We start from the raw sequence: 18963 nt of genomic DNA, 5'->3' as shown, positions 1-18963 counted from the left end.
TACAGGTTAAAATTCAACAGAGAAATCCCCATGGTGAAATCTGCCTGGAGAAAACAATATTAGACTTTCACGTCAGGACATCTTTTGCAAACCACCAAAATATTTTTTGACCACATCAAATACATCTTGATAAAGCTAAGACACACCTAGCATTCAATATATAATAAGCATTCTGCTTTACACTATATGAACATGAATTGCCAATTATTGTTACTATACAATCAGAGAGATAGTCTCCTGCTCTGCTCACAGAAACAGATTGATATTCATCACAAGAATTAATAATGCTCAGCTACTATGCAATTATATTAATTGACCAAGTAAATAAGATTTTTTTATTGCTTTTAGTGAGAAACCTATGACACAAGACAAACCTACTCTTTGTTTATTTTTACTATTTTCTACATTTGAGAAAATCAGTCAAGGTATCAAACCAATGAAATAACACAAATGTCATTATAATGTATGAATATTGTTTTATATAAATATATATAGCCACCTTTTATTTTGATATATTTAGTGTTCATCATACAGTTGCTACAGATTTGTCAGATGCACATCCTTGATGTAAATCTCCCATTCCACCACATCCCAAAGGTGCTCTGTTGGATTGAGATCTGGTGACTGTGAACTCATTTTCAAGAAACCAGTTTGAAATTATTTGAGTTTTGTGACTCAGAAGATGGGAATACTATGGTCACAAATGGATGGAAATAGTCAGCACACTACTCAAGTGGTGTTTAAACAATGCTCAGTTGAGCAATTAAATGCATTGAGTTGCTACTATGTGATTGGCTGATTAGATATTTAACAAGCAGGTAAACAAGTGTACCTAGCAAAGTTCCTGGAGAGTGTATATACATATACCTTATATCTCATCTCTATCTCTCAAACATACTGTTTATGTTAAGTAATAACAAGTTGCCCTAAGGTATAGACAAACTCAAATGAAGTACTATCTTCTTCACACAATAGGCAGGGGTGAATAAGTTTCTCTATGAAGAAGTTGCTGTACTAAGAACCTACCTGTCTGCTATCTCTAATAGCGGCTTTGGAAGAAATCATAAGCACATAAAGAAGACCTTCAGGCAGACAGCATCCAGTACACAAGTCATGACTTGTTGAAATTTTATTTTCCACTCCTATTTGTGTCTGAAGAAGACAGTGTGAGCAGTATCATATAAAGAGATGAACTGGTTGCTACAGTTGAGTAAAGCAGGTGAGGCATTCCATTAGTCTGATAGTGACAGCGAGCATTGTAGGCTGAACCAATAAGTAAATTCGAATTAAACTGTACATGTAATTTAAAACATGACCTTTAGATTAAAATATTTTCTCAAATTACTTATTGGATATACTTAATGAAAAAACATGGAGTGCTGAAACTGAGCCAAACTGGGCCAATATATAATGTTTTAACTATGATTTAAAAATTCATGCAAGTTTATTCAAATATCTTTTAAATTACAGACTAAGATCAAGTTCTTAAGAACCCTCCTTCTTGCAGTCTCTTAAGTAGTGGTGTATTAGTGATTTAAATTCTGTGCTCCAACATTAATCATCATGAGATAATTCTTGATATGAATCTAACTGGATGCCCGTAGTGGATTATATAAATCTATATGTACTGTTCTTGGAGTAAGCAGCCATAGAGCACTTGTTGCTATACATTAGTAGGGTCTTGGGTTTGAGTCCCTCTCTGGGTGGTGTTTCCATGTGCTGTGTGGGTTTCCTCTGGAGTCTCTGGTTTCTTCCCACAGTCCAAAAAGGTGGAGGTTATGTTGACTGGATACTCTAAATTGTCCTATATATAAAATGTGTGCATGTATGTCCAGTGATGGTTGGTGCTCTGTCCTGATATGAACCTCTTCCCCAGTGCAGTCCCCCAGGAGGCTGTGCTTTCTGATCTAGAGTACACTGTGTGCAAATGGGCTGCTGCTTCTCATCAGGTGTGTGTGTGTTATATAAAGGTGCTATATAAATGCAACTTTATATATATATATATATATATATATATATATATATATATATATATATATATATATATATATATATATATATATTTATTTATTTATTTATTTTTTTAAATAGATGTGTGACAAATGAAAAAACAGTCGTGGGGCCTCCATCAACTGCCAAAACAGCTTTGCTGTCCTTCCATATAGATTTCCAAAGTCTATGGAAGGGATGAAACACCATCCTTCCAAAAGATATTCTCTCAGTTGGTGATTTGATGAGGGTAGGACATGTCAGTGCAGCATATTGCATGGTGTTCATTTGTTTTTAGATTCGGCGACTTCAAAGACCAAGGCTTATGGGGTCACTGCCATACCAGAGGACATTTTCTAGTTGTTAACTGTTAAACTGGTTTTGCTGACAGTCTGACAATGATCATTGTTCCTATTGAAACAAGAGCCAGTTGAGCAGACTTTGTGACTCTAGGACTGGCCATCCAGGCCCCAATAACAAACCCTCTTTCAAAGTCACTTTTCCTCTGGCCATCCTAACCCAAAATCGATATCAGCTTGACTTACTCAGCATTTTAATACATCCCACTATATGAATTATATTATGTAGTAGACCATTCTTGAAGTGCAGCCGTTGAAGGTTTATCCTTTACATTATCACTGGTCTGACTGATTGACTGATAACGAAATATCGAATAAATGAAATGGCATACGAGCTTCTTACCTAATGAAATTCCAACAGATCCCTTAAAATCATACAACCAAGCTGCACCTTCGACGTAGCCTACATTTCCCATGAGCCATGTTTGCTTTACGGAAATAACGTTTTCCTCGTCAGCTAACAGGAGAGACGGGATTGTATCTAACCATACCTAAAATACCATTTCGCAATTTCAAAGTTTTAGAAGTGATGTTAATATCATTATAATTGTTTCTTAATAATACTTATTATTTGCTAGCAAAATAATTTTAAATAGTAAACAAACTTTGGCGAGTTATGTCGCGATCTATCTAACGTCTCTTCTTCCCTGTAGTTTAGCCTTAGCTGTACCTAGATTGATAGCTAGTATACTATCCAGCTAGCGTCATCTACATTAAAAGCTTTCATCCTAGCTTACCTAGTTAGTTTACTGATATGGCACTTAGCTTAGCTTGCTAGCCAGCCATCGAACTATGGAAAAAACACCAGTGAGGCTAAAGTTAGAAAATCAAACCTCTGGTCCAAGTGTCTCCAATGTGGGCAAGGTAGGTAGCTAGCTAGCTAGCTATGATAGCTACTTTTCTAAGATTATATGAATGTATGCATATTATCACATAGTAACGAGATCATAATCATTCTCCATGTAATCTTACTCATGTACCATGTACTTTCTAAAGAGATTAGTCAAATTTTCCACGTAGATACATTTCATGAGTTAATGCCACGACAGTAACACGTTCATGATTGAGTTGATGTTAAAATGTTAAAATTTGTTCACCTATCAGTGTTTGTCTTTCATTTTGCTCTCAGCAGATGAGTGCCACACTAAAGGACAGATTAAAACGATCACGACGCTCTTTTACTTCCCCCCTTAATGTGGTTAAACGACTCAAAGTGGATGAGGATGAGTTACCAGAGACTTGGAAAAAAGACACGAACAATGCTGGGCTAGCAGACAAAGGGGGTGAGGTTGATGTCAGCAGAAATGAGGCCATGAAACATCATAAAGACTTTTTAAAGACATTTGGGTCTGAACCACCTCATCCCTCACATGAAGTACTTCAGCATCGAGAGCAATTAAAGAAATATGTTAAGGAGAAAGCCGAGACCCTACGACGGCTCAGGATGGTCAAAATGTACAGAAGTAAGGTAAATATCTTTTAGCATTAGCTCCTTTTAAGTAGTAATTGAGTTAATATTGTTAGTAATCTGTGTTCTTAATCCACTTTTAGAATGACCTGGCACAGCTGCAAGGATTGATAGATAAGTGGAGGCGATGTGTTCAAGCAGTGCTGTATGAACTCCAAACTGAATTACCTACAGATGCCCGGAAAGCCAGTCTCTCTCAGCTCATTGACCACTTTGGGCTGGAAGACAGTATACTGCACTTTAGTAGGACAGAAGAGGACTTTACGGACAGCTGATTTACAATGTGTTGTTCTTGTTATTGTTCATTTTCGCTATAGGTATTTTCATAGTCCTATAGACATTACTGTTTAAAGGCACTTTGAGGGGTTATTTACATGTGAAACATAAAAGATAACTGAACTTTGGATAGATTTATTCTTTTTGTTTTAAGTTTGTTGCACATTCCTCTGTTCTTATTTTGCATTGGTGCATTTCTATAACTGCTCATTATATATGATGGTTACAGTTAAAAAGGTGATTTTGAATAAAGGAATCTGGCACTTTTAATATCCTATATCATTTATATTTAAGTTGAGAGAGAGCAGGGAATGTCTTCATTCGCATGTGTTCCACCTCTGCTCTCAGAATGGCCATTTCCTCAGCCTGCACTTTGGCCAGGTCCACAAGCTTCTTCCTGTGCACGATGTCTTGATAATGAGCCTCTGCTTCATTCTCTTGGTTCTCTTCCAATGCTGAAGAGAGATTAGAATATCTATTTGGTAATGCCAGCAATTGAATATAAACAGAATTCTGAAATTTATTAAATGTAGTATTAAAACTTGTTGCTTTTATTTATTTATTTTTATACAAAGCCTTGGGGCTTACACATTTTTTTTTTATTAAAGTGCTGCTCTATTTTAATATAAAATGTTACATTTATAGTTTAAAACAAAATTTGTGCAGTTTTTATGTGAAGTCATACCTGTTGCCTGATAGATTCTCCTTCTTTCTGCAACTGTCACTTGCATGCTGGTGAGCTGCAGGTCTAGAGCTGCATTCTTCTCTTCCTTCAGTATAGTCTGTCTGTTCAGTTGCTTTATTAGCTTTATACAGTTTTCCACATTTTTCTTGTGAGTCTGCCCAAAAATTGAAAGGTCAAACCTTTAAAAGTTATCAGTATTTAGAACTACAAATGTACTTTGATTATCCTAATTAGAAAGAAAGAAATTGTCTTACCTTTTCTTGTAACATTATGGTCTTCTCTAGAGTTGATAGTTGCTTTGATATTGTGTTGTCATTTGTCTCTCTCAGGTACTTGGATGGGGAAAAATGTTCATTGTCATTAGAAATCTAGATTATAATCCCGCTAAAGCAATAACTGAAATTCTGGACAGGAGGATAGAACTGAACACTTACAAGCCCTACCACTACCTTTAAAACTGTTTAATAATTCACAAAGCTCAGTGTCAGCTACAGTCATAACAGCAGATAAATAGGTTGACAGCACTTTCTTAACAATGCTTGAGGCAAAGGTTTGAGCTGCTTCTTTGTAATACACACTTAAGAGTTTTACTTACGCAGGCAAACGTTCCAATCAAGAGCATTCAAACGGCATATTTATGTAATACAGTATAATATTATGTAAAGATGGACGTTACCTCTTGAAGTTCCTGAGTAACACGCAGCATCTGAATGTCTCTAGCTTTGTTAATGAGATCCTCTATTTTCATCCGCATCCTTTTATGCTCCCATTCCTGCTGAATGATTCCTTTACGGAAGTCTTTGCACTCTGTCATGCTGGCAATTTTCTGCTCTCCTAAAGCCTGAGAGGTGCAGTGTGCCTAGATATTTGGGGCTGCTCATTTTCCATCGTTTCATTATTACAAATCACTAAACAAAATTGTATTATAATATACATTTGTACTGAAGAGTACTGTCTATACTTTAGGGATGGCATAGCAATAAGCATTAACCAAAAGTGAAGACAAAAGAACTTTTTTTGAGTACCTTTATGGTACTGTTCAGGTCTTCTACAACACTGCGATGGAGCAGCAGAGAGTCTGAATAGTCTGCGATGAACTCTCCAGTCTCCACCTCAACCTGGCCCTGCTTTATCAAAATCTGCACCATAATATCCAAGTAGAACTTCATCTTCTCTTCTCGCAGTCTGATAAAAAATATATATATACACAGCTATGGAAGCAGCGCTGAATTGGACTGATGTACAAAATAAAGTAGTAAAAAAAATGTAGGCATTTTTTGAATTTGTAAAGTACATCTTTACAAATTCCTCAATCATTCCATACAATTTGTTTTTTGTATTTTATGCAAATCTGAACACTTTGTGTATAAAATGTGAAAACTGTATTTTTACAATTGTATAAAAAAAATTTTATACTTCATTTCTTACCCATTAAGATCATCAAGCAAATTATTTATTTCCATTTGTGCATTCTCATCTTCATCTGTTCTCTTTTGCAGAAAAGCCTGCATTTCTGCTAGGGTCAATGCCTTCAATTTGACCTAGCAGGAATACAACTTCAAATGTTATGCTTCATTACTACATTCAGCTATTGATTATAATTAGGTAATCTCATTCATTTCTTATGTATGGTATGAACATAATATTCATAGAAAACAAGAGGGAGCACCATTATGGGAGCCTGTTATTTTGAGGTACCAAACTGCTTTATTAAAATTAAGAGGTCTTTGCAGATGTGCATAATTTAGGGATTCTTAAGTTTATTTCTCACTTGGTGCTCAGTCTCCACTTTAGCCCGCCTGGCCAGACAGAATCTCTCCCACACAGCCATGTCCAGACCGTCCGGCTTGTTGTCTGGCGTGTCCAACTCCTCCATGGCCTTCATCATCAGTGAGAGTCCCTCTGCTACAGCTTGGCCTGACAAGGGGTGCTCCTTAAATAGGCTACAACCCTCTGTCTGTGTCCTTATCCTTTGGACCCTAGAAAACAACACCTATCACTATCACTCTGGCCTCAATCAATAAAAAAACTTGTGAAGTGAGAGCTACTGTTTCTTTAGTCACAACTGATTTAAATAAAAAAGATTATGGGTAATAAATATCTTATTTAAAAAATGACTAGCCGAATACCTGGGCCTGCGTTTGTAAAGCTTGTAGAGCTGGTCAACGTGTCCTGGAACATCAGAGAACTCTTTGCGAAATCCTTTGTCAAGAAGCTTTCAAACAAATACAAGACTTTAGAGAGTATCTGACATTACCACGGGCCAGGCATAGCATTATGTTTATTGGAGTGACGATGATCTTACTTTGTCTTCGGCTACAGCATTGTCATATGTCTCCTGAAAAGCCTCAACATCCTCTCTGTGTTTTTTCAAAGCTTCCCCAAATTCATTCTGCCAACAGAAAGAAGTGACTCATGCAAAAACATTTTATGGATGGTGGAAAGCAGACTCTTGGCCAAACTGACTAACGTACCATACAAGTTTGTTCATGTGCAACTTAACTGTCTCGTTATCCCTCACAGGATAATTTGTGTGCAAGCAATGTGCATCACTCACGTTGTACTTTTATTCATGGTACACTATACTCATAGGAGCAAGTGAAGACAAGAAATCCAAGAATTTGTATCCAAATAAATTGTACCTTAACAGCTCTTGCATTCTCTAATTTGAGGTTCAGTTCTTTCTCTCTGTTAAGCACTTCTTCCTCAGTTAGTAAGGAATGGGCCAGATTAGAAATCTTTAGCTCCTCCTAAGGTACAAGCACAAAACCCATTTTGTGTTATTTGAACATGCCTGGAACTGTATGCAAACATACTAAATTTATAAAACATTTATGCCTTATAATCTTATATGATATTTATTTTAAAAGATGACAAGCAGAAGTAAACTGTATCAACTCACCTGGTATATAGCCATCTCCGATTTCACCTTCCTTTCAAACAGCTTATTCAGTGTTTCATCAAAGGCCAGGGTGGCATCTTTAATAGATATCTGCAGTTTCTTCATCTCTGCCTCTAAGGCCTAGGGCCAAAAAGGTTAAAGATTTAAAAACAGTGACCTGTGTATACTCAAATCAGACTGGAGGTTTAGACTTTCAAAAGATGTAAGAAGTATTTTGGTGTTTCATTAAAGGCTGTTATACTGCTGCATTTTATAGAAACACTTCTAGTTTATAGAAACAATTCTAGTTTATAGAAACACTTCTAAACATGTGGCTTGCAATGAAACATTATCACTATCTAATACATAAGCTTCCTTAAAGCAATATGCTTTTTACCCAGTTTTTCAATACACCTTAAATTTGTCATGCATCTTATTTATACTTGCTACTGCATGTAACATATTTTAAAAGGCTTGCTACATTGTGGAAAACACAGACCAATACTGCTTATGAGGTTATCAGTCAATAAGAAGTCACACCTTTCTGTATTTGTCCTGTTCCTCCCTGAGCTCTTTTGCTTTTTTCTCATACTCTTTGTAGCTTCTTCTCTCCTCCTCTGTCCACCGTAGCTCTGGCTTGGCCATAAACTCAGGCTGCGGCACTTCCTTTAAGTCAAATAAGCTCTAAATCATTTTAGATTAAAGCATTCTGAATATTTTTTAAAGTGAGGCTACTCTACCATTCTCAGGATGTCCTCTTTTTTTAGCTCAAGCACCCCACCCATCATATCATCCAGAGCTCTCTCTCTGACATTGTCACCCTACATGGGAAATAGATCATCTCAAATATGAATGATACAAATATCAACACAATGCAGTGTCTTTCAGTCCTATGTGTAAATCATATGTTAACTATTGACAGCTATGAACTGATATTTTGACATAATAAATGTTCAAAATTGAGCCACAAGGATTCAGTTTTATTTCAGAGTAGTAAAAGACATCATGTATGAAAGAGGCAGAAAATTACTTGTGGAAAATGGGAAAAATCCAACTTCCATGCACTTGCCAATAACCCTATACCTTTGCCGCAAGTTGCCTCTGTTCCTCTTCTTTTCTCTGTTCCTCTTCTCTTTGCCTTTGCTCAGGTATGAGGTATTTCTTAACCTTGATCTAGAGATACACATAGATATACGCAATCACCCCGTGTACTTACCAGGCACTAATTAAGTATGAGATTGTAGTTGGATTAAAGACTAGAGTACGATTAAAAATAATAACAATGACTTCCTTAAAAGGTCTGTTCTGAATGATTTCCCAAACTAACCTTATTGTTTTAATACCAGGTCAAATGGAAAAGTTCACTGTACTTGTCCTAACAAGTTTTCTGAAAACTAGGCATATACTACTAAAGCCAATGTTTCCAATTCTGCATTAAGGTATTCGAAATAAAGTATGCAGAATGGATTTAGGCACGAATTTATCATTTAGAATCACATAACACCCTGCAAAACTCCAAAGTGCCTAAAACCACAACACTACACTTTTAGTACAGTGAAGATGAAGTATGAGGAATCCCAAACCCCTCTGCTTGAGCTCACATGTGGGCAGAGGTTGACTAACCTAGGTGGAAAGCTGCCAAGTTACCATTGGTAGGCCCCTGAGCCAGACCTTTAACCCTCAATCACTCAAGTTGTATTCAGTCAGAATTGTAAGTCACTTTGGATAAAAGCATCAATTAATGCCATAAATAAATAAAAGCAGTTATAGGGATTTATTGGACAGGTTCAAAACCATCACAATTTATCATTTTTAGAGGCACATTATGTTAGATCCCTTTCTGTAAAAAACATAAAAATTCACTAAACGTGTAGATACATCTATTGCACATTTTTCAGTGGTTATGTGACTAGTGAAGGACTAGTTGAAGGGCACCTGTGAAAAGAATCCTGCTGTTACCTCTGAGTCATTGACAGTGAGCACACTCTCTGGCCTCTCGTTGTCTGTCAGGGTGGGCTCCCACAAGCTCTCCTGTAGGTCCAGCTCTGCCATGATCTCTGTGATACGTTTGTTCTTATCTCTCACACGGCTAATTTCCTGCTTCTTCTGTTTGTACACAGACTCAAACTCCCTGTTGAATGCTGTTTTCACTTTGTAGATACCATCCTAGGATTACAAAAAAACATCTGAATGACAAAAAAATTACTCAGTATATAGGTTTTCTGCTCTTAAAAAGAAATTTCCAATTATGTGACCTTTTGTCTATTTATAAAGACTGGTCATTATGAGCATGTCACCTGGAGCAGGATGATCTGGTTGATCTTCTGCTCTCTGATATGCAGGTTGAACTGGCTGTATAGGTAAGGGTTAGCCCATCCACTCTGAGCACTCAGACTGCCTGTTAAGGTAGAGCTTTCTGCTGCTTGCCCTTCTTCCTCTTCCTCCTCCCTCTCAACAAGAGCCTTACTCTTCCTCTCCAAAATCTCTTGCTGGAGCTTGCGTATAACAAGTAAAAAAAAAGACGTATACAATGTCTTTTAATCTTATTTTAGACCTTTGTCTAAATCAAGATGAAAATATATCTCTTATGAGTAAACATACATCAGAGTTGACCTGTTCAATCTTTCGGATGGTCTCCACCCTGTGAAGGTCTTCCAGTTCCTTTGCTGTCCGTTCCTTCATAGGATAATTCTTCACTTCATGCTCAGAATGGAAGGCCTGAGAGGCCAGCCATAAAATTACACACAGGAAGATGGACAGTGGGTCAGAATTCATTCAAATGTGCTAGATATATAGTAGTAGAATCATAAAATAAGTATTTATAATGCTGCTATGAATTCCTGGGTAAAATAAAACAAAGATTCAGGGGATAGAAATGGTTATATTCTGCTTCTTTGTTGAATTACCTTAATGGATTTTCCTTTGACTTTCATTGAGTCCCAACATTCTTTCTTGAAGACGTCACGAAGATAACACTTGGCCAGGTTCTCCAGCTCAATCTCATTTCGCACCTTACATAATTCATACATAAAGATTGCAAAAATACAAGTATGTCCATTTTAACATAGTAAATAAAGGTGCTTACATATATTTGACAGCATTACCCCTATTATGAGATACTAATCGTTAGCAGTGTGAGACTTATACCACCAATTTGTTCATCCTGTTCAAACAGATAACATTAGACACAATACACATATTACACATTATAAGTAAATACACTCATTACCCTTGTGACTTCTGCCTCTCCTTCGGTCTGGAGTCTCATCTGTTCCTCCACATCCAGGTTAAACTCCTGCTGATCTAACTTCTCTATGTCTGGCAGACTCTTGTTCTCCTGCATCATTGCCTGGATCTTCCAGGATTCATATGGTTTTATGTTATTCACTCACTCATCCACTTGCAAATTTGCAATAACATTGTAAATAAAATATCCTTGTGGGTGTCTTTATTGTTATTGTAGCTACAAAATTTATATACACCAGATTAATGCTGCTTCTTACTGTGTCACGAAGTTCCTTTACACTCTTCTTAAGGCTCTTCCTGGTCTCTGTAAACTGCTGGCTCTCTTCTTTGAATACCTGTGAAGACAGCAAACTTGTTCAGACTACATGAAGGAATGGAGACACAAATATTTTCAGTTGAAGATTCTCATGATTTATGATAAGTATCCCAAATGTAGTAATTCTATGTTGTTCATGAAGGAGTGTGTCTTGTCACAATCAGGCCCCAGCAGCTAAGTTTCACTGTTTCACATTGCTGGTCGCAGATTTGATAATTGGCCCAAAAACTGTATGGAAGTTGACATAGTGTGTCAAAACAAACATAAGACAAGATCTATTATTGTAAAACTTACAAAACATTACACATTTATGCGGTAGTAGCTTTTGTCTACAAAACCTTGAAACAGCATAATATAAAAATACCTTCCTACCATTACAAATTGTGAACAAGGCATAAAACCACAATTTAAGTCTCATCATATACTTTCCATATGTGTTTTCCTTGTTCCAGGAAGAAATGCTTTGGGTGGTGAACAGAGAAACACATCTCTGGAGAAACAATTATTTCCTATTACAGTAAATTTAATCCTGTCTTACAATACAGAATGCTGTAGAGAATACAGAATGTTGTAGTGTTTCTTTAGGAACATTTTACTAAGGGATACTGCATTGATGACAGATTAATTAAGTGCATAATTTTACCACTTTTACCACAAGAAATACATCTTAAAAATGCTGTTAAGGGACATTATTAGAAAACACTGACCACATCTAGTTTATTGTCCAGCCAGGTGGAACTAGACGGAGTTGCAGAGTGCAGGCTTGAGTGACTCTCATCCTTGTCAGCTATGTCAGCTTTTACCTGGACCCCTTCACTGACCTACATTTAAAAAAAAATGTTTAAAACAATCCTACAAACTTTTACACTGCAATAAACCTTCACAGCTGAAGTAAAAGAAGGTATTCATGTATTGCAGTTATAGAATCAATTCCAGCAGCTCCTGAACTTTACTTTGAAATCTGAATCCAATTCAGAAATCTGTATCCACTTTACTATGACACTGGAATCTGACTGGTTCTGACTTGCACAAGTATCCAAATTTGCCAGCACCAAACCCTCAACGGTATTGCTACATAACTTTCTCTTAGATATTTCTCTCCAAACAGCAGAGTTGTCAGCAAAATTGTTATGACTCGGTAAGCTAGCTACATTCTGGCAATTTTTTTGAGAAGTTGCCAGTTGTTCATTGGTTGAATTACACAACACATGATAGCTTTATCTTCTCTACCTCTCTTGTGTGCAACAGGGTGGATCCCATTGGGGATTTTGCCTGTGGGTCCCAGTCAGCCATGTTGCTGAGGATAGGACTCTCAGAGGACATTATGTTCTCGAAGGAGGCAACCATGGAATGGCCATACTGCATAGCTGTGTTTCCTTTGCCAACTCCAGTCATCTTTAACCTGTTCAAATGAGCATTTCCATACTGAGCTTCAATTAAACAAATACACAGTATGTTACATATATAGCTTTATATTAGCATTATAAATAGCTTATTTTTAAGCTTCTGCGTAATTAAAAACATATGTACCTGAGGCTGCTACAGACCAGAGAGCCATCTCGAAGGCCAGCGGTGATGAGAGTCTGACTGTCAGGGGTAAAAGTCACAGAGCGAACACCACCCAGCCAGTAGGAGTGGCACTGAATTTGTACATACCTCTCCTGCAGGAAATAGATTGGTACAAAACAACTAGTCATCATCACAGTGTAGCCAGGGATTCACAGCTTTATGTGAACACAAGTAAAGCTGCGAATCGGTCTAAACTCAGCTATTACCAAAGTGGAGATGTCATGGACACGGAGCAGCCCATCTCTGCCAACAGAGGCCAGCCAGGTCTGATGACATGAGAGATGCACGGATGCAGGGCCGAGCAGATGGCCCTCTACTTCTTTCTCTGGGCTCAGTGGAATTGCTTCTTGAGTGCTGGATGATTTATCCACATTCTGTAAATCAGAGGTCAAATGTTATGTTATTTCAAGCATAATCACATGCACTAAACCATAGATGGGATAGAACACTTCATACATATGGGAGCTGGAATCTCTGTAGAGCCTTCTTCTGGTGGCAATAGCCAAAGACCTTTGTGGTACCCAGGACACACGAAGAAAGGAAATGTGGGACCTCATACAACCAATGCTGAAGAACATCTTTGCGCAGACAGCCATAGAGGTCCACACAACTTATTGGACCTATGAAAAGGATGTCAGTCAGTAAAAAGATATACATGTTAATATAAGATGCACTTTAATGCTTTTACATTTCTTTTATAAAACACTTCTTGTCATTCTATATGCAAGAATGTTTCTGAACATGTCTGTCCTTTGATGTGTACCTATTATATGCTGTATAGACAGTGAGATCAGCAACAGCAGATTCCCCTGTCTCTCTTCTTTCTTGTCTTCCATCTTCTCAAAATCACAGAGAACCAGCACTTTCACTTCTTTGCTCTCTTTTTGGTACTGAGTAGACAAGCTCAGAGTAGCACCCATACCCTCTAAAAAGAACGACAAAATATTCATGTCACAGAAAATGAATCTTTTTATAATTTTTTTTAAATTCATAAAATAGCTGCAGTTATAGCTATGTGTACTCTACCTGTGTATCCAATAATGTCAAATGCTTTAGATGGCCTTGCATCCAGCACAAATATGTGAGGCTCTGATGCTCCTGTGATTAAAAAATTGCCACCTTGATCAAAACTGTTGAAAAAAAAAGGGGTGACATTATATAATTATAATGCTAAAATAATATCAGTTATTCTGTGCACACTCAGGCAGTCAGTAAAAAAACAAAGCTCACATTAACCAACTCCAATAATTAGACTCACACTAAATGATCTACAGGCACATGGTACAGATGGATTTCATGAACTAGTCGAGGTTGCTGCTTCCTCGTCAGCTCCACAAACAGAACATGTCCACTGACTGTACCCACAGCAACATAATTTGCTATTGGGCAACAGGCCAAGCTGGTTACCTGCAGGTCATCCCAAAGGAGATGAAAAGAATGTAAAGAATACTGAACCAATGGCCAGAATGATTTGATATCAAAAGTCACTTTTTCATTATGGTGGTAAGTAGCCATATTCTCTGTTTAAAGGAATGACTGAAAAATAGTGTTAGGAGGTAGGTCAACCTAGAGGAAAAGGCACTAACGTTTCTCTGCAGAGAGATGGATGCAATGCAAAATCCTGTATTCAGTGACCACAGCTGCAACTCTCCACAATCTCTTACTGACTGCAGATATATATACCATACACATGTGCACAAAACATTACACGTTGTGTTGAGGAATCAAGCAAAAAATGTCATTGATAACAAACAAAAAAAAAAAAGAAAAGAAAAGAATGTGCATTAAAAAAGATAAACAATGTTTTATCACTTAGAACAGTCATAAAGTAATCACCAACCTTGGGGCAACTGTTACACTGATGTTGACTAACAACTCTAGTACTTGTTGTTTACTGCACTTATCATTGTCTGAGATAGACCTTATGCATTTTGCACTTCTAGGCATCAGCATTGATCCCTGTCTTTCTACAGTATTCTAGTTCATTGGTATATTGGACTCTAACGTACTGTACTGGCTAGGATGTATTCTATGAGTAAATGACAAAGCACTTTTGTAAGTCGCTCTGGATAAGAGCGTCTGCTAAATGCTGTAAATGTAAATGTTATAATAATAATAATAATAATAATAATGATTATTATTATAATAATACATGCAATTAAAAGAAATTGATATTTTTTTTACCACACAAACATCCTTTTCAGTATACAAAGGAGCAGCAGACACAAAGTCTCCACATAACACATCCAGAATTTTGACAGCCTTATCTGTGAGTCCTGGGTTGTATCTGTAAATACATCCCTAAAAAAAAAGCTACATTTAGGATGCACCCTTAAAATCTGCTTATATTTCTGAAATTCTTTTGAAACAAACAATAACCATGTGCATTAATGTTAATCACTATTAATTAACAACAACAATTAATGTTTACTGTTCTTACAATTTGTTATCCCTTAGTGTGCAAAAGAATGTACTTATGAATAATGAATGAAATGTCATTATTGAAAAGATTTAACACCTACAGTGATGGAGAACAGCAGTAGTGTTTCGTAGTCAGGTGAACAACAGATAGCAGATACTGGTTCCTCTAAAGCACAAGTCTCCATTATCTCCACGTGATTCCCCTTAATCTGGATGCTTCGTAAAACACCATCCTGTGACAAGTTATCATTATAAATGAAGAACATCATAAAGTTAGGTTCACCTCTTAAGTGGTATGTCAATGGAATGTCATATATTATTTAAACTTGAAAATGACATGCATGTAATCAGTTCTGGCTTGCTAGAAGATTATTTCAGTATTAGGGCCTCTATCAAACTGTGGTAATATGTAACTCAGACTGTACAGTTACATGCAATATGTAACTCAGACCATACAGTTCCTGTAGCCAACACTCCATTATTGTGCAGTGCCAAGCTCTCAAATCGGCTTTCTTGCATTGTCAGACTTTTGTTTCCATCTAAAAAATATGATTAAAACACACTTTTCTGAGCTGCTTCTATAAGCTTTAAAAGCAATAAGTTTTTTTTTTAAATAAGTTTTTAGAATAATGAAACCTATTGTTTACCTGATTGGCTTCCCTCAATATGAGGCTTGTACAGGACAGATACATGCAAAGTTTCAGGGTTTACCAGCAACAGGTAGCCTTCCTTACTACCTACATACAGGTCTGAGAAAACAGACCAACAGATAGCGCTTGGGCACAGTCTTGGTTTCACTCGATTCTTGGACTGTTAAAATGGAAAAAAAAAAAAAAAAGAAATTCAAGTGTTAAAACAAGAGTTTTAACAGTACTGCTTACAGACAATATTAGTACAAACAATTAGTACAATGAAAGAAAACAAGTTTCATCAAATCTACCGTTCCTTCAATTTGTTACTTTGTCTCTGAATTTTAAGTGTACAACCCTCCTTCAGATTTAACACTAATAAATTGGTACAGTAACCATTTTACAATCACCTTTAACATTTTATTACAAAATTATATCATCTATCAAAATATTGAAGTATGAATCCAGTGCCTGACTATGAAAAGTTAACAGAAAAACAAATCTATTTATTCAGATTAAGTGTATTCAAGTACATATGTCAACCTGTTGGCTATCACCATTATTATGGAGGAGTGAAAAGCAGTACCACAAAGTTATCTGCTTTGTTGCCTATGAGGCCAGCAATAGCTGAAGTGGGCATCTGGGGGCCATTGTATGTCAACTTCCCATTAGGCAAGTGAGAAGAAATAACCTCTTGCTCAACAACAGATCCATCAGTAGCGGGAAGATCAATAACACTGCCAAGCAAATATAAAAAGATAAATGTATAAAGCACTTGCTGTTTTTTTAGAATAAATAAATATATGGAAAGTCATTGTTATCAATTTTCTTATAAATGAAATAGTGACATCTGCTGGTTAGATACCATACCTACCTGGGTTTTATCATGTAAATGTTGTTACATCTCTCAATAGTCCACACTTTGACACACCTTGTGCTTGCAGCACAGATTTGCTGCCAGTTCACTGGATTGAAAAGCAGTGTCAATATATCCTCTTGTGGATAATTTATGGCCTGTGCATGGCTACAAATTAGAGCTCCCTGTTCCCAGTTCCTGTGAAAACATATCTTAATTTTTAATGAGCAATGCTACATGTTGCAACTTTTATGCAGTATAAACCCTCAATTAACGAAATTAATTGCTCCAAATGCCTACAAACATATGAACGTTTTTACAAAGTCAAAAAGTGTGTATTTCTTTAAACCAAGACATGGGTTATCTTGCTGGAATAAAAATTCTTCTTTTTAATTAATGTACAATGTAGTTTTAGAAGCATTTGAAATTGATACAAGAAATTGGTCTACAGATGATAAAATGGGAGTTACACAGGAATAAAAAAAAAAAAACTTTGTATGCCTGAGTATGAATGTCTAGGTATATCTGAAAATACTGTATATAAAAAGGAAAGTGGATTGGAAATACTCAAACACTATTCTTCTTACCACACTTCAATGGTGTAGTCAGGTAAAGATGAGCAGCAGGTTAAATACGGACCAGAATCACTTAGTGCCATGGCTGTGTAGGCCAGTTTAGCTGTGCCTATAAAATAAAGAAAATAATTTTCAAATGTTGAATTAAAAAACAAATTAGATTAATTATTCAAATTACTGCTAAATAGAAATGTATGTTTGGAGTGTCTTAAAAGGTATTGTAAAGATTTTCATACCAGCTGAATTACATGTCATTTGTGTTTCTTTAATACAGTTCTTGAACAAAGATTAAAATGTATGATTGTGAAGATCATTAATGTAGACTGTGCTAAAAGTGTAGACTGTGCTAAAAGTTCCAAAGTGCTAAAAGTGAATGGAAGGGGTCCACAACAAAATTAAGCCAGTGTATCATCAACATTCTTTATGACCATAATAATTAAAACCCCCAAATACACTGGTAATTCTGCCAGTGTAAGATTTATATGATTATATTCCAATTTATCAGTTGACTTCGTAACTTATATGTAATCTTTCTCAGTCCAACATTCCATCAAATTCAGCTAAAGATGACAACTGTCATGTGGACATGTCATGTGCATCCTGTACAACTATTTTATATATATATATATATATATATATATATATATATATATATATATATATATATATATATATATATATATATATATATAAACCATTTAGACATTTGCACATTAGTAAGTTTGAAGACCCCAGCCTGATGCTTGTTTGTTTAGCTTGCTAGATGAATATAAAAGGGCACACCTTTAAGTGCACATGTCAGGGTAAGTTTAGGGTAGCTGTACACAAATATGGAAGGATGACGTTTCTGCTCAGATAATGCAAGAGTCTTGCAAAACCCATTTGCTGTAAAAACACCAATGCCTCGTCCAGGACCCTGGAGCAAACTTCTCATTTTCGTTTCAATGTTGAGGAAAACTACGTAGTTCCCGCAGGTGTAACAGGCTGTTTTCTTATCGACGAATTCAACATTTTTACCGGGGATTCCCTGAACCCACCTTGTAGAAAGCAAACAAACAAGACGATGCCTAAGTTGGTTAAACAGTAACGAACTGCATATTAGTTATAAAAGCAACATAATAGTATTACTGTTTCACTGGGAAATCGACTGACATTCCATTACATCCATGTAACTTAACTAATGCCTACTAACACTAACTAGCTAACTAGCTATCTAACGATACATACACAGTAAACTTTACTAACCTATCTTAGATACCTTGCTCCCTAAGAGCTAATACAAGTTGTTATATGTAGTACCCAACAATAACAACCTGGAAATAATAACTAATAATAATAGCTGTATTTATTATTTATTAGCTGTATTTATTACCAACATCTGCAGAACTCATCAAAAATAATCTGGCGACTTTTCTAACTACTAACCTTACTTCCAAATCTCCCAAAATATCCATTTAAAATGAAGTTAGCCAGTTCGAGCACTTGCATCTTAGCTCTTTGTATGTGTTTCCTTGGCAACCATAAACACGATTCAGAGACCACGTGATTCGATTTTCGATTCCTATTGGTCACGCTGCCCATAAACTTTTTTTTATGTAGAATATAAGTTATTTTAGCTATATGCTTATGTTCGTGCATATTTTATAACAATTTACATTGATTTAGCAATACTCTATCGAACGTATAAGTACTT

At 36.3% G+C, this 18963-nt stretch overlaps 2 protein-coding genes across 3 annotated transcripts; one reads left to right on the top strand and one right to left on the bottom strand.

The window, feature by feature from the left end:
• Positions 1–2797: 2797 nt before the first annotated feature.
• On the top strand, positions 2798–4636 carry sfr1 (SWI5-dependent homologous recombination repair protein 1). 2 transcript variants are annotated; one of them, XM_027017576.3, is made up of 3 exons: positions 2798–3212; positions 3481–3816; positions 3900–4636. In XM_027017576.3, the coding sequence occupies exons 1-3, from the start codon at positions 3141–3143 to the stop codon at positions 4089–4091; spliced, it is 600 nt and encodes a 199-aa protein (XP_026873377.2). In that variant the 5' UTR covers positions 2798–3140; the 3' UTR covers positions 4092–4636. The 2 variants fall into 2 exon arrangements, with proteins under 2 accessions (XP_026873377.2, XP_026873376.2); XM_027017575.3 differs by having other exon boundaries at positions 3478–3816.
• Positions 4372–18772, bottom strand: cfap43 (cilia and flagella associated protein 43). Its single transcript, XM_027017577.3, has 38 exons — positions 18696–18772; positions 18054–18307; positions 17283–17379; positions 16714–16893; positions 16426–16576; positions 15858–16020; positions 15667–15749; positions 15312–15443; positions 14974–15090; positions 14376–14456; positions 14048–14196; positions 13816–13919; positions 13553–13714; positions 13246–13409; positions 12996–13163; positions 12751–12881; positions 12451–12622; positions 11928–12041; positions 11162–11239; positions 10888–11013; positions 10565–10669; positions 10260–10376; positions 9956–10153; positions 9618–9824; positions 8742–8831; positions 8399–8479; positions 8199–8324; positions 7680–7799; positions 7420–7527; positions 7083–7169; positions 6907–6992; positions 6549–6756; positions 6206–6318; positions 5803–5962; positions 5454–5618; positions 5032–5109; positions 4778–4931; positions 4372–4547 (listed from the first exon to the last, which is right to left on the bottom strand). Exons 1-38 carry the CDS (start codon positions 18722–18724, stop codon positions 4372–4374), a joined length of 5034 nt encoding a protein of 1677 aa, XP_026873378.3. The 5' UTR covers positions 18725–18772.
• Positions 18773–18963: the final 191 nt, after the last annotated feature.

The sequence above is a fragment of the Electrophorus electricus genome, chromosome 12 (genome assembly GCF_041902795.1).
Source record: "Electrophorus electricus isolate QZ-2024a chromosome 12, ASM4190279v1, whole genome shotgun sequence".
Classification (NCBI taxonomy): Eukaryota; Metazoa; Chordata; class Actinopteri; order Gymnotiformes; family Gymnotidae; genus Electrophorus; species Electrophorus electricus.
This window is presented reverse-complemented; position numbering and strand designations above follow the sequence as displayed.